General features: G+C 31.0%; 1 protein-coding gene and 2 pseudogenes across 2 annotated transcripts; all 3 read left to right on the forward strand.

Annotated features, from left to right (window-relative positions):
- LOC149518161 (putative disease resistance protein At3g14460) overlaps positions 1–6,163 on the forward strand; it is a 28,158-nt pseudogene extending 21,995 nt beyond the window's left edge.
- A 902-nt stretch (positions 6,164–7,065) lies between these two features.
- On the forward strand, positions 7,066–11,160 carry LOC149518164 (putative disease resistance protein RGA1; annotated as a pseudogene).
- A 4,975-nt stretch (positions 11,161–16,135) lies between these two features.
- On the forward strand, positions 16,136–20,597 carry LOC111277059 (putative disease resistance protein RGA1). 2 transcript variants are annotated; one of them, XM_022863199.2, is made up of 3 exons: positions 16,136–19,238; positions 19,667–19,707; positions 20,081–20,597. In XM_022863199.2, the coding sequence occupies exon 1, from the start codon at positions 16,627–16,629 to the stop codon at positions 19,234–19,236; it is 2,610 nt and encodes an 869-aa protein (XP_022718934.2). In that variant the 5' UTR covers positions 16,136–16,626; the 3' UTR covers positions 19,237–19,238; positions 19,667–19,707; positions 20,081–20,597. The 2 variants fall into 2 exon arrangements, with proteins under 2 accessions (XP_022718934.2, XP_089620059.1); XM_089763933.1 differs by lacking the exon at positions 19,667–19,707.
- Positions 20,598–21,428: the final 831 nt, after the last annotated feature.

A 21,428-nucleotide genomic window follows, 5' to 3' on the forward strand; every position in this document is an offset into this window, starting at 1 on the left:
AATTGATAGCATTAAATTATTTAACTTGAAAGCCTATAATAAAAAATTATTTATATTGCAAAAATTTATATGAGTCAATATTAGGTGATTCGACTAAACCAGCAGATATGAAAAATGAAAGCTGAAAGAAGCCATATAAAAAGACACTAGCTACAATCAAAAAATAGATTGATATCAACATGTTCCATCATGTAGCATAAAAAATAGATGTTTACACTATTTGAAAAAAATTGACATTGTATGAAAGAAAAATAAGTATGAATAAAGTTATACTTATTAAAAAGCTAGTAACTTTACAGTACATGGATGAATGATCGATTACAGAGCACTTGAGTAATTTTCAAGATATATTTAATTTGATGACTAATATGGAGCTTAAGATAAATGATGAAATGAATGTGTTATTTTTTTTAGGTTTATTGCTAGATAGCTAAAATACTCTAGTTGTGATTGTTCTTAATTTAGCTCCTGATTACAATGTAATATTAAAGATGATAAAAGATAGTATGCTTAATGAAGAAGTAAGGTAAAAAGATTTAGACCCTGAGAATCAAGCTCATGTCACAAAAAACAAGGGTAGAAACATTAACAAAAATCAAAACTTAAAAGGTCATAGTAAATCTAAACATAAATCCAAGTTCAGAGATAAAGTGAAGTGCTTTCATTATAGTAAAACAGGTCATATAAAGTAATACTACAAAATCTTAATGCAAGAGCGAAAAGATCAGAAAGATATGAGTTCAGATGATGACAATGTTATATTAGCGAATTCAAATAATGATTCAGTTACTTTAATTTGTACACATAATAATTATAATCATGTTGGTGATCCTAACATTAAGTGAATAGTTAACATAAGAGTGACACATCATTGTGTTCCTAAGAAAAAAGTTATTTATAACTTACAAAGCATAAGACTTTGGTTACACCAAAATGAAAAATAAGAGTGTATCACAGATTATTATAATTAGTGATATTATTATATAAATTAGTACAAGCTACATATTAACTTTAAGGGATGTCAGACACATTTTAGATATAAAAATGAACTTGCTTGTTATTAATGTCATTGATAAGGAACGTTATTAGAGTTAACAAAAGAATGGACAATGGAGCTTCTTAAAAGATCTATGGTAGTTGCAAGAAAAAAATTATGCTACACAATATACAAGATATAGATGCAATTGAAAGGCAACTAGATAAATGCCATTAAGAATGATACTTCAACAAACTTGTGACACAAGAGGCTAGCACACATGAGCAAGAAGGGGTTATAGCTGTTCGAAAGGCAGTCATTTATTATCTTAACCAAAAGTATGTCTCTCGATTTATATGATCATTATCTATTTGACAAGTATTGTAGAATTTTTTTTCATAAAAGTTTTCAAAGAAAAGAAAATATATTAGAATTGATTCATTCTGACATATATAGTCCCATTGAGGTTGAGTCATTGGGTGATAGTAGGTATTTTGTTACTTTTATTTATGATGCTTAATGCAAGACTTAAATGTATATGTTGAAAAATAAAAATTAGGTATTGTAGTATTTTTAAAAATTTCATACTATGGTTAAAAGGATGATAAAGATGCCTTTAAAGTATATTTAAACTGATAATGGTGAGAAATACACATCCAAAAACTTTGAAAAGTATTGTTCAAAGTATGGGATCAAATATGAAATGACAGAACCTGAAACACCATAGCATAATGGTATAGCTAAAAGGATAAACTACATCATTATAGAAAAAGTCAAATATATGTTAAGAATAACAAAATTACCAAAGTCATTTTGGGGTGAAACAACCAATACAACTTATTATTTTCTTAACAGATCACCATCAGTTCCTTTGGGCTTTGATATTTTAAAAAAATATATGGATAGGAAAAAATGCTTCATGCTCTTACTTAAAAGTTTTTAGGTGTAAAGCATTTATACATGTGCTAAAAAAAGTTTTTAGGTGTAAAGCATTTATACATGTGCTAAAAAAATAGAGGTCAAAGTTTGACAATAAAAACACGTAGTGTGTGTTTGTAAGATATGGTGATAAAAAATTTAGCTACAAAGTATGGATCCAATGAAGATAAAGATAGTCAAAAGTAAAGATGTGATCTCTCATAAAAGAAATTATAGTAGATCTTGAGAAAAATAAAAAGACTACTCAAGTTATTGTTGAATGTGATGTTTTAACATCAACAAGGGTTCCACAAAAAAAGCCACAAAAAAAGACTACTCAAGTTATTGCTGAAATGATTAATGTGATTACTAAATGAAGCTTAACCTCGGCTAAAAGAAAGTCCAACCTAACTATGATCATGGCTATTGGCTTTTCAACAAAGAAAGAAAAAAATTGGAAAAATGAACCGATCTCATTTAACTTGAAAGATTTGGAAAGAATCCAACTTTCCCACGATGATGCTGTAGTAATCACGGTTGTAGTATATAATTATGTGGTTAAAAGGATCATGTTCGATAATGAGAGTTCCACCGACGTCATGTACTATGCCACCATAAAGAAATGGGTATTAAAGAGGATTAGTTGCAATTGATCACCATAACCCTAGTAGGATTTGGGAATGAGCAAGTACCAACAAAAAGGACTATAAAACTACCAATCACTTTAGGGAGGGAATCGAAAAATAGTCACCTTGGTCATAGAATTCATGGTAGTAGAGTCTCATCTATCTATTAAGTTATCCAAACATTGGAAAATGAAGAAATGGACTTTAGAAATTATTTTCATGCTTACCAAATAGAGTGTATTTTATCTTTTGGCGTTCCATGGGTAATGAAATTCTTTGTTTGCAAAATGGGCATTCAACGAAAGGGATGAAGAGCTATATTTGAACTTTAAGAGGATTGGTAATGAAATTGTGAAAAAATGCATGTTAAAGTGAGTTATTCCACATTTAATAAATTTTTAATATCTTGTAATCTTATATTCATGTTGGGCTTTTTTACTTAGTACCAATTAGTAGTAGATTGGATGCTTAACATTGTTTCAAAGCCAAGATTTTCTTTTCGTTGTTCATTTCTAATTTGTCATGTGAAAGGCTTCTTCCATCTTCACCTACACGTGATGAAGCCTTATTAAAGTGGATTATCCCACGTCTAATGAATATCAAATATCCTGTAGTGTTATATTCAAGTTGGGTCCTTTTACTTATAATCAATTAGTTTTAAGTTAGATGTGTAACATTTTCAAAGGATACTGAATATGACATTGATTATATTATCCATTTCTTGATGGCCAATGGACTTCTTGAAATTCCCAAGCAAAGTGAAGGCGAATGCATGGAAGATGTTGGGTTACTGTATTTCAAGGACTTATTGTCAAGGTGTTTTGTCCAAGATAGAAACTAATTTTATATCTTCAAAATGCATGATCTTATACACGATCTCGCATTAAATGCTTCACAAGAAGAGTGCTTAACAGTATATCAACATGTGGTAAATGCTTCAGAAAATATTCGGCATTTGTCATTTTCTGATCAAAATATTCCATTGAGAACTCCACAACTTTTTTTGAAGAAGTTGAATGGTGTGCGCCCATTAGTAATCCTCCTCCTCGAGGATACTATAGGATGGTTGAGAAATCATTTCTGAGTGCTTGCATCTTCAATTTTAAGTTCCAACGGTTACTTGATCTGGAAAATTCCTGGTTGGAGGTATTACCAAAATCCATCTGCACCTTGAAGCATTTACTGTATCTTAACTTAACTAGGTGCATTAGATTGACTAGGCTTCCTAAGTCTATCTATAAGCTCCAGAGCTTGCTGACATTGAGATTATTTGATGTTCCAAAATTGCAAGTGCGTGACAATTTGCAAAGATTGATCGGTCTCAGATTGCAAAGTTGGAGTTCGCTTCAGTTCTTATTCTTCTACGAGTGTAAGACACTGGAATGTTTGTTTGAAGGGATGCAATGCCTCACATCACTTAGAAATTTGACTATGAAGAAATGATATAGACTTGTCTTACTACCTCGAAGTCTGAAGTTCCTAGTCAAATTAGAGGAAATTGCAATTGTTTCCTGCCCAATGATCAATTTACGCACGGAACCGGAAGGCAGAGAAGACCAAGACCTTCACTTGAGCCTTCAGAAGTTGATATTACGTGATGCACCAAACTTGGAGGATCTGCCTGGATTGCTTCTTGAGGGATCTGTTGGCTGTTTGCAATCCATTGAAATCCAGCATTGCCCCAACTTTGAGATGCTACCAGAATGGCTAAAAAATCTTAATTCACTTCAAAGACTGGAGATTCTTAATTGTCCCAAATTTTCCTATCTTCCCGATGGAATAGACCATCTCACTGCACTTAGACAACTGAAGTTTCAACAATGTCCTACATTGTGTGAAAACTGCCAACCGGAAGCTGGCGCAGATTGGTCCAAGATATCACACATCCGCAATGTTCATATTGAAGACCAAAAGATTATCAAGTCACGTTGGAGGGTATTTATTTATTGAGCAATCTAATCTATCACCGTTCGATGTACTTCTTTATAATTCTGAAATACTATTTCTTTTTCTTTTCTCCTTTTCTGATCTCTCAGGGAAAAACTTAAAAAAAAAAAAAGAGGAAATTTCTGTTTTATGAATTTTTTATATTTTAGATTTGAAATTAAACACTTCAAAATTGCTGCTGAAAAAAATTCCCAAACTGAGATGGAGAATTAATTATGGATGGTCTTATTATATAGTACTACTACATGTTCTTATGCATGACATTTTCGTTTGCATTTCCTTTTAATTTCTAGAATTCAGATTAACTGTCCTCTAATTTCCAGTCAAAAATAAAAAAAAATGATCATATAATTTGCTCAATGTATACAACCTTTGCAAATTTTAATAGTCTGTATTTTTGAAGTCACAGGTAAATTATGAACTGGATACTTTGATGAAAATAAAGGAGTAGCAGGTGAGACTTCAATCCATCCATAGCATTCTACTATAATTAAAGTTCATCAGCAAGATTTTATGAAAATTTCAATTCTTATACATTATATGTCAGACTTCTACGAATTGAGATTTATATATATATATATATATATATATATACATTCTTATACTAAATCAAATATACACATCTTTATGTATGCACGTATGTATTTTTTATGCAAAATTAAATAGATTTTATTAGAACGAAAAGTTTACAAAATGTATGTATGTATGTATGTATGTATATATGTATGTATATATGTATTTGGTACATTGGAGCAGACTAAGTCGGAAAAATTACACAAGATGTTTCGTTATATATTAAACCTATAGGAATTGCATTTTAGCTGTATTTTTAATTCATTTAGTTTTAACCAATGCATGCAGCTCTCAAGATGGAAAATTCAGGGAAGGCGTGTTGGGTATGGAAGGCTGGCAGTAAGCATTTTACTTTGTTTGATTTACAGTCTTTTTGCTGTTGTTAAGATGCCTTCAATTAAGGACTTTATGGAATATTATTGTTGTAATAAATGAATGTGATTTTAATTTGTATCAGATGTAATGTAATTAACAGTGCTATTCTGTAAGATTTTGTTGTGATATTATGTACCAGACATACTTAATTATGTGTTTGTTGTGTCATGACTAGTTTGTTTTAAATTGCTCTTAGTTTATCTGTATCCCACTGTGGGCTTTTTCTTGGTTTGCTTCAGATATCAAGTCTCTTGGTTTGATGTAACATTTGTTGCCTTGATGTTGCGTATTGATTGTAGTTCATGCTTGTAACATTGTTTGACCCCATGTACCTAGAATATGTATTTGTTTGCGTAATCTACTTCAGCCATTCATTTCAGTGTTCTATATTCAGTTATTGTTTCATCGGGGTGAATGATATTATCTCATTTAGAAAGCACTGGTTCTAAGCAAAATCAGAACTTTACTTGGAGGTTGTTGCATAACAGTTTTTTTTTTTTTGAAATTTTTCGACCGTTCAATAATAATTTTGAATCTCGATTAATTCAGAATCAAATTGAATCAAATCTCGTAAGTTCTTTCGTAATTATTTTTTTTATTTACAAAACTCAAAAACTAAAATTTTACTTAAAGTTAACCATCCGTGCTGCATAACAGTTTAACTATAACAATCAATGCACCCCTAAGTCGTGTGCAAAGTCTTATAAAAGGTCACTTTTACTTGTTTTACACGACAGGGAACGTGTGAAATAAAATAGATATTTATTTGAAAAATTTATCAATTATCAGTAAATTGAATAATTTGTTGCATCAAAGTGAAACTCTATGAGGTATTCATACAACACGATACTAATGATGATAAAAACATTTTTATATATTCTTTCTTCTCTCAATTTATTTGTTTTAGAAAATTCTAATTTTTGTATTTAATATTATAATTTTAATTTTTTATAATATTGAAGTATCATATTTTTTATTGTCAAAAAATAAATTTTAAGTATAAAGATAAAATAAAAGGTATTCAGAAATTTTGAAAAATATATATTTTGAAACGACTCAAAAATGAAAAAAAAAATGGAAGAAATATTACCTATGTAAAAATATTCAATGTAAATAAGACCCAAAATAAAAATTTACATCATACCCATATTAAATAATTGAATTAAGTTTAAGACCACACTTAAAAATTCTTAATTGCAATAAAATTAAGTTCATTACCCATATTATTTCCACCAGGTGATGCTTAAATCTAAATATGGAATCCATCAGTTGTTTAGTTTTCTATCAGTTCGGCTTTAAAAAATTTTCAAGTAAAATGCATTTCGTTTCGTGTCCGTCGATACACTCACTGATTTTTTTTTTTTTGCGTGTCCATGGGTGTCCTTCGTGTTACGATAGGGTGGATGCCGTGATTCTTGGAAAGCATCCATTTTTCATTGTGCAAACATTGAAAGCCTTTTTTTTTCTTTTTTGTTCTTTTGGTGGTGATGTAGCTGATCATCAACCAAACCACAAGTATAAAAGTACTGATGGCTGCTAAAATAAAATATTTACTCTAAACTCACTTGTTTAATTTCCCGGAAACAAACTTCAATATAAATACTATACTCAATTGTCATTTACCTTTGATTACCTTTCCAGAGTTTAATTATGGCGGAATCATTTCTGGCCATCGTTGTAGAACAGATTTAGGAAAAGATAGTATCCCTGGCTGCCAAAGAAACTATTTCGCTTTGGAATGTCAGTAGTGATTTGAGAAGCCTTAAGGAAACCATGACCTACATAATGCTGTGCTATTAGATGCTGAAAAACGGTAGCACCAGAACGAGACGTTGCGCCTTAGTTTGGGGAAGCTTAGAGATGTCTTATATGATGCTAAGGATGTGCTTGATGAATTCACGTGTGAAGCACTGCGAAAAGAGTTGATCAATCGTGGAAGCGCCACCAACAAATTGGTACAATTACATGCTCTCTCTATTCCATTTGCATTCCCTTTGAGGATGAGTCATAAAATCCAAAAGATCAATGAAAAGCTAGATGCGATGGCTAGTGATTTCAAAAAATTTAATCTTGGACTTGAAGAGAAAGTTGAGAACCGGCGTGTTATTCTCAGGGATACCCACTGCTTTGTGATACCTTCTAATGTGATAGGTCGCAATCGAGACAAAGAAAACATCATAGATCTTTTAGTCAAGCCAATCGATACTGAAAATATACCCGTCATCCCTATAGTTGGAATTGAAGGTTTAGGGAAGACCACGCTTGCTCAACTTGTGTACAACGATGAAAGGATCACTAGGGTCTTTCCCTTGAAAATATGGTTGTGTGTGTCAGATAAGTTTGATCTTGCTAGGTTGCTTTGTGATGTTATTTACTCCATTACGGGAGAAAGATGTGATGGTTTACCAGTTAATGCATTGCAAACTCATTTGCGAATGCTTTTAAATGGTAAAACTTTTTTACTCGTTTTGATGATGTATGGAACGAAGATCATGTAAAATGGATGGAACTGAGAGATTTACTGATGACAATGGGTAACTTTCAACAAAGTAAAATCATTGTGACTACACGGAGTTCAAAAGTTGCTTCGATAGTGGGTACTATTGCTCCGTACAACTTGAAAGGTCTTAGTCACAAAGATTGTCTATCTTTGTTTGTAAAATGGGCATTTAGGGAAGGAGATGAGAAAGTATATCCAAACCTTATGAGAATTGGTGATGAAATTGTGAAAAAATGCAAAGGGGTTCCATTGGCGATGAGAACTTTAGGGAGCTTGCTCTACTGAAAACTGAGCAACATGAATGGGAATTTATAAAAGATAACGACATATGGAAACTTGATCAAAATGAAAATGACATTTTACCTATGCTGAAATTGAGTTATAATCATTTGCCATCTCATTTGCAAAGGTGCCTAACTCGTTTGTCATTGTTTCTAAAGGATACTATTTATGATACTGATTATATCGTCCAATTCTGGATGGCCATTGGACTTACTGAAAGCCCCAAGCAAAACGAAGAGTGGGAAGATGTTGGGTTACGATATTTCAAAGAATTATGGTCGAGGGGTTTTGTCCAAGATGTCGAGGTTGAATATACATATTACACATTTAAAATCCGTGACCTAATACATGATCTCTTGTCAAATGTGTCTCAAGATGACTGTTTAACAATTTATCCTCATATAATAAATGCTGCTGATCATATTCGACATCTGTCATTTTCGGGTGATAATCCATTGAGAGCTCCACAGTCATTTTTGAAGAATTTGAAAGGTGTGCGGACATTGGTGATCCTACCTTCTTCAGGAAGCAATAGGATAATTGAGGAACATTTTGTAAATGCTTCCATCTTGAATTTCAAGTTCCTGCGGCTACTTGATCTCTCCTATTCATTTTTGGAAGTATTGCCCAATTCCGTTGGCACCTTGAAGCATTTAAGATATCTTGACTTATCCAGGTGTTATAGAATGAGCAAGCTTCCTCGTTCTATCTATAAGCTTCAAAGCTTGTTGACATTAAGATTGTTGGATATTGATTGCCAATTGCAACTGCCTCGCAATTTGCAAAGTTTGGTCAATCTCAGATTCTTAGATCTAACCGAGATTCTCATGGGAAATTAACACCCACACACAGCATTTATATACACAAAATAACAAGCTCAAATAAAAAATAAAAACATACAAATATATTTGGTTCGACCCAAATCAAAATGATTTACTCAAAACTCAATCAACTAACAATAAATTTTTACAACTATAAAACTTTTAGAATGAAAAAAATCTTCAAAAACTCTTTATTTGAAATTTAACCCAAAATTTAATTATACCATTTTAATAACCTACTTAATTATTCTTTTGGTGTCTAACTTCTAAGAGTCTCAAACCAAAACTAAAATATTTTATTTATAAGGATGAAATTTTTTATAACTTTATTAAGCTCTCAATATGGGATATAAGATAAATTCAAAACTCTTAAAATTTTCGATGTGTAATTATAAGATTCAAAGCAAATCCAAAGAGATACTACGCATATAAGTGAGATTCGACCAGGATGTTGGAGTTCTCTTCAGTTCTTGTACTGCTACGGATGTGAGTTGCAGGAATATTTGTTTGAAGGGATGCAACACCTGACATCACTTCGAAGTTTGACTATAAAATGTTGCTCTAAACTAGTCTCACTACCAGGAAGTCTGAAATTTCTAACCAAGCTGGAGTGTATTACTATAGTTGAATGCCCAATAATCAATTTATGCATGGAACTGGAAGAAAGAGAAGACTGGGACCTTCACCTGTGCCTTTAGCAATTGGAAATACGAGGTGCACCAAAGTTGGAGGATCTACCGCGATTGCTTCTTGATAGATCTGCTAGTGTCACAGGTCGAGACTTAAACTTTGAATTCGCGCAGTTTTGGGACCCGGGCATTCACCCTTTCGGCTTCCTGGATCAGCCTTCCCGCCACGGTTCACACCCTTGTGAGGTATTGTCCACTCTGACCCCCTGGCCTCACGGTTTTGTTATACAAAAGGCACATCACAAGACGGAGGTGGTGTGAACCCTTATATACCCCAGTGACCCTCCTATTATGTTCGATGTGGGATTCAGGACTCCCCTTAGGTCCGTGACATTTAATGCCGGAAGGGTGAATGCCCGGGTCCCGGAGTCGCGTGAGTTCGGAGCTTAAGTCTCGACCCGTGACACTAGCACTTTGCAATTTATAAAAATTAACCGCTGTCCCAACTTTGAGATACTACTGGAATGGCTACAAAATCTGTCATCACTTCAAAAACTTGAGATTCTTGACTGCCCAAAATTATTCTCTCTTCCGGATGGTTTGGATCGCCTCACCTTGCTTACCCAACTACAGATTCGAAAATGTCCTACGTTGAGTGAAAAATATCAACCCGAAGTGGGTGCTGGTTGGTCCAAGATAGCACACATCCAAGAGGTTCATATTTAAGATCAGAAGATTTACCAGGTATGGTTCGTGGTACTTATTAATTTCTTTATCTTTTATCCCTTCATTGCTAGTTAAAATTGACCATATAAGTTCCTCTCTACGCATGTATTATGCATACAACATTTGCAAATTTTAATGATTTGTGCCTTTGGTCGCAGGTAAATTTTGAAGTCGATGCTTTGGTGAGAATAAAGGAGCGGCATGTGAGACTTCAATCCACCCATTTCCACAAGATTCATTCGAACTTAGCTTTTTTTTTTTTTTTTGGAACATTGCTTGGAATTACTTTGAGTTGTATTTTTAACTCATTTCATTTAGTTTTGAACTACTGCATGCAGCTCTCATGATGGATGATTGAACCAAAGCCTGTCGGTATAAAGGCTAGCGCTAGCTGGAAGCTTTTTAGTTTTTACTTTCTTTGATTTAGAGTCTTTGTGCCAATGATTTGTTGGCTTCAATTATGGACTTTATGGAAATATACTATAAAATGTATGGCTGCGTAAAACCAGAAAAATGATTACTTGAAATGCGTACCATTTTATATGTTTCAACTAGCAAAGCAAGTTGAGAATAAGAATATGTCATCTATCTTTTATCTATCATAAAATGAAACTCAACTAGAGATGCATAGTTGGGTGACACTATGGGTGGAGATTCATCATTTATTCAACCTTATGTCAATACTGACTTTTTGCAAAAAAAAAAAAAAAAATCTTGGAAGGAGAAAGAAAAAAAACAGAAAGATTGAGTCTGAAAAAGAATGAACGGTGGAAAAACAAAGAAAACAACAATCAAAATTTACTAAAACTCAAATCAATCCAAAAATTCACGCATGCAGACTTCACAACCTTTTCCAACGCCTATAACAAGCAAATCACGTTTAAAGAAAAAAAGGGGGAAAAAAAGAGAACATCAGAAAAACAAATTGAGAAAAAAAATTGTTTAGGTTGTTTTAAAGTTACAATGCCCACTTGGTACCTCTCTTGAATGGTTAGGTTCTGTTTTATATATAGCTAGCTGTTTCCTTCATGTTTCCTTTCCTTTGAAATGGGCATGGCAGACAAACCAAAAATGTCGTTTTCATTAAATAAAATGATAGTGTTATTGCATCTTTCATTAAATAAAATGATAGAGTTATTACACTATCATCACTCTGCGGTCCATCTAAATCTAAGTCTAATACCATCATTGTGTTATTGCACATTTCATTAGATGATGTACCTGCATTACTTGATGTAATCATCCTTGGAATTGACCCATTAATTATGAGTGTTCCCATATTTTTGTAATTAGCATAAAGAAGGATGATAACGGGTTAAATTAAAGTGAATTTTTATTTAATTTAATTTAAATTTAAATTTTTAATTTTTATACTCAATTTTAATTTTATTCGACATCAAAATATTATTTTATTCAATTTGATTAATATATTTATAAATTACGACGAATTTGTTTCGATTCAAAATTAATATAATAATTTAATTTAATACAATATTCATAAAATATTATTTCTAAATATAAATTATATCTTAGTTATATATAATATAAAATTTTTATTAAATCAATATCTTAAATTAAAATATTAAATATTTATTTTATTAACGTAATATATATAAACATAAAATTAAATAAATAATAAAAATATTTTTTTATATACACGCATCTAGTGGAGTTGGAACAATTTAAAATCCAACTTCAACTCAAACCCAATTTAAAGAAAAAAAAAAAAGGAAATCCAATCCACTTTCAATATGATTTTTTATTTAAAAAAATTTTATTTTATTTAAAATTAATTAAAATCTCTAAGATATAAATTATTTTATCACCTAAATATAATTTTATAAAATTTCTCGATGTTAAAGTATGAGGCTTATATCTTTTTATATACTCTGCTTCAGCTGTTTGTCATGTTCTGATTCATTGATTAAACGATTATCTCATTCAAGTATCTCCATTTCGCATAAATTCATCCATTATTGTCTATCAAGAAGGCCCATAAAAGGTGACTATAAGTTAAATCGCGATTTGGATTCGAAAGCATCTCTAGTGTAAATATACTTGGCATGAAAAATTGTGCAAACGCATTGAACACGCAATTGGATGTCCATCACGAAATCAACTTTTACTCGTTGAATTTTTTGGTTTTAGTGGATGAACGCTCGATTGCATTTTTTTTTTTTTTTTACCATTTTAATTGTATTGAAGAGACAAAAAAATATTTTTATAATTTAACCTTTTTATTTTTTTTATTTAATATAATAAAAATACTATTTGTTAAATTATTATTTTTATTAATTATCAATTATTTATTAATAAATTATTATTTGACATAAATTATTTGAATAAATTTATAATTATTTATTAATTTTATAAATTTTAAAATTTTAAAATTTTTTATTATATATAATTTTTAATTTAATATCTTATATGATTTTTTATTCTCACTATAACTTAATTTATCTTTAATATTTTTGTTTTATTCAAACACATATCTCACAACTATTTTTACTCTTATTATTATTATAATTATTTTTACTTTTATTAATATTTTTAATTTAATCAAAATCATTCTTATCATTCATTCAAATTAACTTTAACACAAAGAAGTAGAATAGTAATCAAAATCCTATTACTAACTTAGCGTGAAGGAGGAAGACTTCGTCGAAATTTTTTTTTTTTTTTAAATTGATTAGTTCCACAATATTAAGAAATTTGATAGAGAGAAATCTTATTAACTTGCTGGGGAGTGGATGGACCGTCAACGTCTAGTCGTTTGTGTACAGTTTTCGCCAAATGAATAAATTATTCGAAAATATATACATCTTGGAAAGCTATATATGAAGATCAACTGGCTGGCTCAAGGGCAAAGTCAATGAACTGCTCAGAGAAAAAGAGAGCGTTGACCTGTCTTTTAACTTAATAACCTTCGTCTTTTCTTTGATTTCAGAGTTCAGATATGGATGAATTATTCTTATTCGAGATTGCAGCAAGTGTTTTGGAGAAGATAACTTCCCTTGCTATTGAGGAAGTTCGCTTGGCATGGTTTGTCGAAAGCCATCAGGAAAAGCTTCGGGAGACCTTGACCTTGTCAATGGAAAAGACAATATACACGTGCATGTGCAGCCGGCTAGCTTTTGTCAAGGCATTTCCTTTTTTTCATGCCTTGTGCTAGGTTTTTTTTTTTCAGTTCAATAGTTCCAGCTTTGACATTGATAGCTGAAAAGTGAGAAGATGTGTTCCATTTGCCAACCATGACTTTCGACTATGAACTTTTCCAGCACCTGGTGTAACCTTTGTTGCTCCACATTAGCACAAGCACACAAAATTTGTCCCCATACTCAACGTGAACATGCATAATTTTGGATAGGTAAATGTAGCTTCCGGTTATTTCCATGCATGAATGAAAGCCACTATATCCATCATATCGAACACTGTGAACTTAGTCATATGACTTTTCCGGTAACTGCCACTCATCAAAACATTAAGAATATTGTTGCCACTTATAATCTATTATTTCGAACAAAATTAAATGTTTATATTCACTTAATATCTCTCTTGATTGGTTAGATTCTGTTTTAGTGCTGTTTCTTTGTATTTTTTTTTTTAAATTTTGTTGGATATGAAGTGACAAACAAAATAATATATCATAATAAATTTGTAGCAATAAATAATAATTAATAATTAATAATGTAGGAAAATAAAATACATCAAAATTTATTTAAAAACTCTTCTAATATAGAAAAAAATTATAGATCACCAAAAAAATTTTTTATTATTGAATAATAAATATATAAAATTATCTTTTAGTTAAACTAAAATTAATCAACAACTAAAAAAATAATTTAAAAAATTTCACTAAATAAAAGACTCAATAAATATATTTTAAATTTATTTTTAAAAAATTTTAAATTTGATTTTTACTGTTTAAAATATAAAATACAAAATCATAACTTACTCAAAATTTTAATTAAATTAAATCAGACAACTCTCTTTTTTTTTTCTATTTTTTTAAATTTTTTTCTTTTTTTTCTCGGTTTCAGCGTCACTCCACTTTTACACCTAAACAGTTCCCACTTCTTTATTATTTAAATGTTTCATTTCACGTTAAATTAAAAGGCCTTGCCCATGAATGGTCAAAACCAAAAGAACCCCACGTTCTTAACATCTTTTGCAATGGACTCGACAATCGGGCATTACGCTTAAAAGTTTAAAGTTGAAATTTTGAACTTGATTTATCAGTCTAATACAAAATCAGGTATACAAAATTTCTTCGATTTCCATAGCCTAAATTTCAAAAAAAAAAAAAAAAAAAGAACTTCTTGGAATAAAGTAGGAATATCCAAAAGTCAACTCTTTTTCCATCAAGAAATTTTCAGAGTATTAACATCAGTATATTGTTGTGTGTTTCATCGATGGAAAGATTGATTTTGTAGGCAAACAAAAAATGTGTCATTTTCGATAAATAAATGATAGTGACTTACACTATCATCACGCAGTTGATGCGTCTAATAGTATAAACAAATGATAATGCTTATACCTATTATGTACCAATAAAAGGAAAAAAATTAGTGTAATTTTTTAGAGTGAAATTAAATTCTATCATTTTATTAAGATTTTTTTACATTTACACATTGAATTTTAAAATTATATATTATAATTTATATCAATAAAAAATAAAAAATATATTTTTTTTCAATTTCATTAAGCATATATATAATTATTAATAAAATTTTAAATTATATTATTTTTATATTTTTTTGTCATAGTATGATATATATTTAAAATTCATAGATCTAATCAAGAATATTTTTTGACCGTGTACATTTTATTTTTTTGGCGTGTTAGTGGTGCCTCACTCGTTTCTCGATAGTAGATGCCGTGCTTCCTCGGAAAGCATCCTTTTGCAAACATTGTATGCCGTTCTTTTTTTTTTTTTTTTTTTTTGTCTTTTTTTAATCTTTTGGTGGCGATGTGGCTGATCATAAACCAAACCACAAGTATAAAAGCAGTCTGGCTGTTAAAATAAAAGTACCGTCGGTTGTTAAAATAATTTTAAAATAAAAGTACTGTTAGCTGTTGAAATAAAATTTTTATTTTATTTTAAAATAAAGGAAGTAGTGGCCGCTGAAATAAAAGCTGTTCGGAAAATAAATAAATAAATAACTTTTTATTTTGAAACATTGAGAAAATAAAAAATAGAAGAAATATTATTTATTGTAAGAATATTCAATTTAAATAAGATCCAAAATAAAAATTTACATTATACCGATATTAAATAATTAAATTAAGTTAAAGTCCAAACTTGAAAATTCTTAATTGCAATAAAAGTTCATTACTCATTATTTTCAAAAAGAATGTAATCAAGTTAAGTCAATATATTACAATACTCGAATTAGATTCAAAAATTAAATCAAATTGATCGAATTTTATTTATTAAGCTTAAATTAAAAGCTCGCTCCATAAAATTTATTATCTAATAAAAATTTATAAATTTAATCATATGCTTAAAGTAAAATTTAATTAATTGATTTAAATTTTAAACTAAACTTAAATCGATATTTTTTTTTATAAATAATGATATTTTTAAAATAATTTCGTAACAATATAACATACTCACCATCCAATTAAAAATTTTTCTAAACATTAAAAAAAAAAAACCCAAACAACCAAATCCAAGAATTTCTTAAAAGGTTCCAATTTAACTAACAATAGCTCTCACTAAAACTATACTAAAATTGAAAACAAAAACAGCACTAAAACAAGCATTATTGCCAGCATATATTATTCAAACAGTTTCTTTTTTTCTTTAAGTAGTTAAAGTAGAAATAAACAATATTCAGTAGCTATCTTTTAGACAAGGGCCATAGCTAAAGGTTTAGTAAAATTACTTGCTAAACCTTCAAAGGTTTAGCCTTGATTTTTCTATGTAAATTGATGTTGATCGAAGGTAGGGATAAGCATGTGGATATAACTTACTGTATATGCAGACAGCTATGTTGAAATAAGGCATGAAGGAAGAGTGCTAGAAAGGAAAGGTGTGGTTGCTATTGGTGTCCCACTAGTTACGAGAGAGTGGATGCCCCCTGGAAAGCATCATTATTCCTTGTGCCAACATTTGATTGTTTTTTACTGCTGGCTGCTAAAATAAAATATTTACTGTAAACTCACTTGTTTAGTTTCCCTAAAACAAACTTCATCATAAATACTATACTCAATCGTCCTTTACCTTTGATTGCCTCTTCAGAGTTTAATTATGGCGGAATCATTTCTGGCCCTTGTTGCAGAACAGCTTTTGGAGAAGATAGCCTCCCTGGCTGCCAAGGAAACTCTCTCCCTGGCTGCCAAAGAAATTCTATCACTATGGAATGTCAGTAGTGATTTGAGAAGGTTTCAGGAAACCATGACCTACATCAAAGCTGTGCTGTTAGATGCTGAAAAACGGCAGCAGCAGAATGAGACGTTGCGCCTTAGTTTGGGGAAGCTTAGAAACGTCTTATATGATGCTGAGGATGTGCTTGATGATTTCAGGTGTGAAGCACTGCGAAAGGAGTTGATAAATCGTGGAAGCACCAAGGTACGATTCCCTTCCATCTTTATTCCATTTGCATTCCCTTTAAGGATGGATCATAAAATCAAAAAGATCAATGAAAGGCTAGATATGATTGCTAGTGATTTCAAAAGATTTAATCTTGGAGCTGTAGAGCAAGTTGAGAACCGGCGCACTAGTCTCAGGGATACCCATTCCTTCGTGATAACTTCTAACGTGATTGGTCGAAATCAAGATAAAGAAAATATCATAAATCTTTTAATCCAGTCAAGCGAGGGTCAAAATAATATTCCCGTTATCCCTATAGTTGGAATAGGAGGTTTGGGGAAAACTACGCTTGCTCAGTTGGTGTACAATGATGAAAGAATCACTCGGTGTTTTCCATTGCAATTATGGGTGTGTGTATCAGACTTGTTTGATGTTTCCAGGTTGCTTTGTGAGATTATTTACTGCTTAAGTCGTGAAAGGTGTGATGGTTTACCAGTCAATGCACTGTTCACTCTTCTGCAAAGTCTTATAAAAGGTCAAAAATTTTTACTTGTTTTAGATGACGTGTGGAACGAAAATCGTGTTAAATGGTATGAATTGAAAGACATGTTGGTGAAATTGGATGATTTGCATCAAAGTAAGATCCTTGTAACCACACGGAGTTCAGAGGTCGCATCAATAATGGGTACAGGTGCTCCTTATGAATTGAAAGGTCTTGAACATCAAGATTGTTTGTCTTTGTTTGCAAAATGGGCATTCAAGGAAGGAGACGAGGAGCTATATCCGAACCTTATGAGGATTGGTAATGAAATTGTGAAAAAATGCAAAGGGGTTCCTCTGGCAGTGAGAACTCTGGGGAGCTTACTTTATTCAAAAACTGGGCAACGTGACTGGGAATTGATAAGAGATAACGACATCTGGAAGCTTGACCAAAAGGAAGATGGCATCTTACCGGTCCTAAAATTGAGTTATAATTATTTGCCACATCACTTGAAACGATGTCTGGTCTTTTTGTCTTTATTTCCAAAGGATTCTGACTATGACACTGATTATATCATCCAATTCTGGATGGCCAATGGACTTCTTGAACGTCCCAACCAAAACGAAGACGAACGCATCGAAGATGTTGGGTTACAGTATTTCAAGGACTTATGGTCAAGGTGTTTTGTCCAAGATGTCCAAGATAGAAACTCATTTTATATCTTCAAAATGCATGATCTGATACATGATCTCTTATTAAATGTTTCACAAGAAGAGTGCTTAACAGTATATCAACAAACCGTGAATGCTTCTGAAAATATTCGGCATTTGTCATTTTCTGATCAAAATATTCCATTGAGAACTCCACTTTTTTTGAAGAAGTTGAAACGTGTGCGCTCATTAGTAATCCTACCTTCTCCAGGACACTGTAGGATGGTTGAGAAATCATTTCTGAGTGCTTGCTTCTTGAATTTTAAGTACCTACGGCTATTTGATCTGGAACATACCTTTTTGGAGGTATTACCAAAATCCATCTGCACCTTGAAGCATTTACGGTATCTTAACTTAACTAGGTGCATGAGATTGACTAGGCTTCCTAAGTCCATCTATAAGCTCCAGAGCTTGCTGACTTTGAGATTATTTGATGTTCCAAATTTGCAAGTGCGTGACAACTTGCAAAGATTGATCAATCTCAGATTTCTAGAGATTACTGCGGCTGATATGCAGTTAAAGGAGATTCGACCTGGGAGTTGGAGTTCACTTCAGTTCTTATACTTTTACGAGTGTAAGACACTGGAATGTTTGTTTGAAGGGATGCAATACCTCACATCTCTTAGAAATTTGATTATGAAGAAATGTTATAGACTCGTCTCACTGCCTCGAAGTCTGAAGTTCCTAGTCAAATTGGAGGAAATTGCAATTATTTCCTGCCCAATGATCAATTTACGCATGGAACCGGAAGGCAGAGAAGACCAAGACCTTCACTTGAGCCTTCAGAAGTTGATATTACGCGATGCACCAAACTTGGAGGATCTGCCTCAATTGCTTCTTGAGGGATCTGTTGGCTGTTTGCAGTTCATTGAAATCCAGCATTGCCGCAACTTTGAGATGCTACCAGAATGGCTAAAAAACCTCAATTCACTTCAAAGACTGGAGATTCTTAATTGTCCCAAATTATCCTCTCTTCCCGATGGAGTAGACCATCTCACTGCACTTAGACAACTGAAGATCCAAAAATGTCCTACATTGTGTGAAAACTGTAAACCGGAAGCTGGCGCAGATTGGTCCAAGATATCACACATCCGGGAGGTTCATATTGAAGACCAAAAGATTATCAAGTCACCTTAGAGGTATTTTTTTATTTAGCAATCTAATCTATCACTGTTCGATGTACTTCTTTATAATTCTGAAATACTATTTCTTTTTCTTTTCTCCTTTTCTGATCTCTCAGGGAAAAACTTAAAAAAAAAAAAAAGAGGAAATTTCTATTTTATGAATTTTTTATATTTTAGATTTGAAATTAAATACTCCAAAATTCCTGCTGAAAAAAATTCCCAAGTTAAGATGGAGCATTAATTATAGGATGGTCTTATTATATAGTACTACTATATGTTCTTATGCATGACATTTTCATTTGCATTTCCTTTTAATTTCTAGAATTCAGATTAAACGTCCTCTAACTTCCAGTCAAAAATTAAAAAAAAATGATCATATAATTTTCTCAATGTATACAACATTTGCAAATTTTAATAATTTGTATTTTTGATGTCTAAGGTAGATTATGAACTGGATGCTTTGATGAAAATAAAGAAGTAGCAGGTGAGACTTCAACCCATCCATAGCATTCTACTATAATTAAAGTTCATCAGCAATATTTTATGAAAATTTCAATTCTTATATATTATATATCAGAATTTTACGAATTGAGATTTATATATATATATATATATACATTTTTTATACTAAATCAAATATATAAATCTTTATGTATGCATGTATGTATTTTTTTTGCAAAATTAAACAGATTTTATTTGAATGAAAAAGTTACAAAATGTATGTATGTATGTCTTTGGTACATTGGAGCAGACTAAGTCTGCTAAATTACACAAGATGTTTCGTTATATATTAAACCTAATAGGAATTGCATTTCAGCTGTATTTTTAGCTCATTTAGTTTTAACCACTGCATGCAGCTCTCATTATGGAAAATTCAGGGAAGGCGTGTTGGGTATGGAAGGCTGGCTGTAAGCTTTTTACTTTCTTTGATTTACAGTCTTTTTGCTGTTTTTAAGTTGCCTTCAATTAAGGACTTTATGGAATATTATTGTTGTAATAAATGAATGTGATTTTAATTTGTATCAGATGTAATGTAATTAACAGTGCTATTCTGTAAGATTTGTTGTGATATTATGTACCAGACATACTTAATTATGTGTTTGTTGTGTTATGACTAGTTTGTTTTAAATTGCTCTTAGTTTTTTTGTATCCCATTGTGGGCTTTTTCTTGGCTTGCTTCAGATATCAAGTCTCTTGGTTTGATGTAACATTTGTTGCCTTGATGTTGCGTATTGATTGTAGTTCATGTTCGTAACATTGTTTGACCCCATGTACCTAGAATATGTATTTGTTTGCGTAATCTACTTCAGCTATTCATTTCAGTGTTCTATATTCAGTTATTGTTTCCTCGGGGTGAATGATATTATCTCATTTAGAAAGCACCGGTTCTAAGCAAAATCAGAACTTTACTTAGAGGCTGTTGCATAACAGTTTTTTTTTTTTGAAATTTTTCGACGTTCGATAATAATTTTGAATTTCGATTAATTTAGAATCAAATTGAATCAAACCTCATAAAAAAAATTAAGTTCTTTCAAAATTATTTTTTTATTTACAAAACTCAAAAACTAAAACTTTAATTAAAGTTAACCATCTGTGCTGCATAACAGTTTAACGATAACAATCAATGCATCCCTAAGTCGTGTGTAAAGTCTTATAAAAGGTCACTTTTACTTGTTTTACACGACGGGGGAACGTGTGAAATAAAATGGATATTTATTTGAAAAATTTATCAATTATCAGTAAATTGAATGATTTGTTGTATCAAAGTGAAACTCTATGAGGTATTCATACAACACGATACTAATGATAATAAAAATATTTTTATATATTCTTTCTTCTCACAATTTATTTGTTTTAAAAAATTATAATTTATGTATTTAATATTATAATTTTAATTTTTTATAATATTGAATTATCATATTTTTTATTATCAAAAAATAAATTTTAAGTATAAAGATAAAATAAAAGGTATTCAGAAATTTTAAAAAATATATATTTTGAAACGACTCAAAAATGAAAAAAAAATGAAAGAAATATTACCTATGTAAAAATATTCAATGTAAATAAGATCCAAAATAAAAATTTGCATTATACCCATATTAAATAATTGAATTAAGTTTAAGACCACACTTAAAAATTCTTAATTGCAATAACATTAAGTTCGTTACCCATATTATTTCCACCAGGTGATGCTTAAATCTAAAT

The sequence above is a fragment of the Durio zibethinus genome, chromosome 7, assembly GCF_047325235.1.
Source record: "Durio zibethinus cultivar Kanyao isolate XHJ-2024 chromosome 7, ASM4732523v1, whole genome shotgun sequence".
NCBI lineage: Eukaryota > Viridiplantae > Streptophyta > Magnoliopsida > Malvales > Malvaceae > Durio > Durio zibethinus.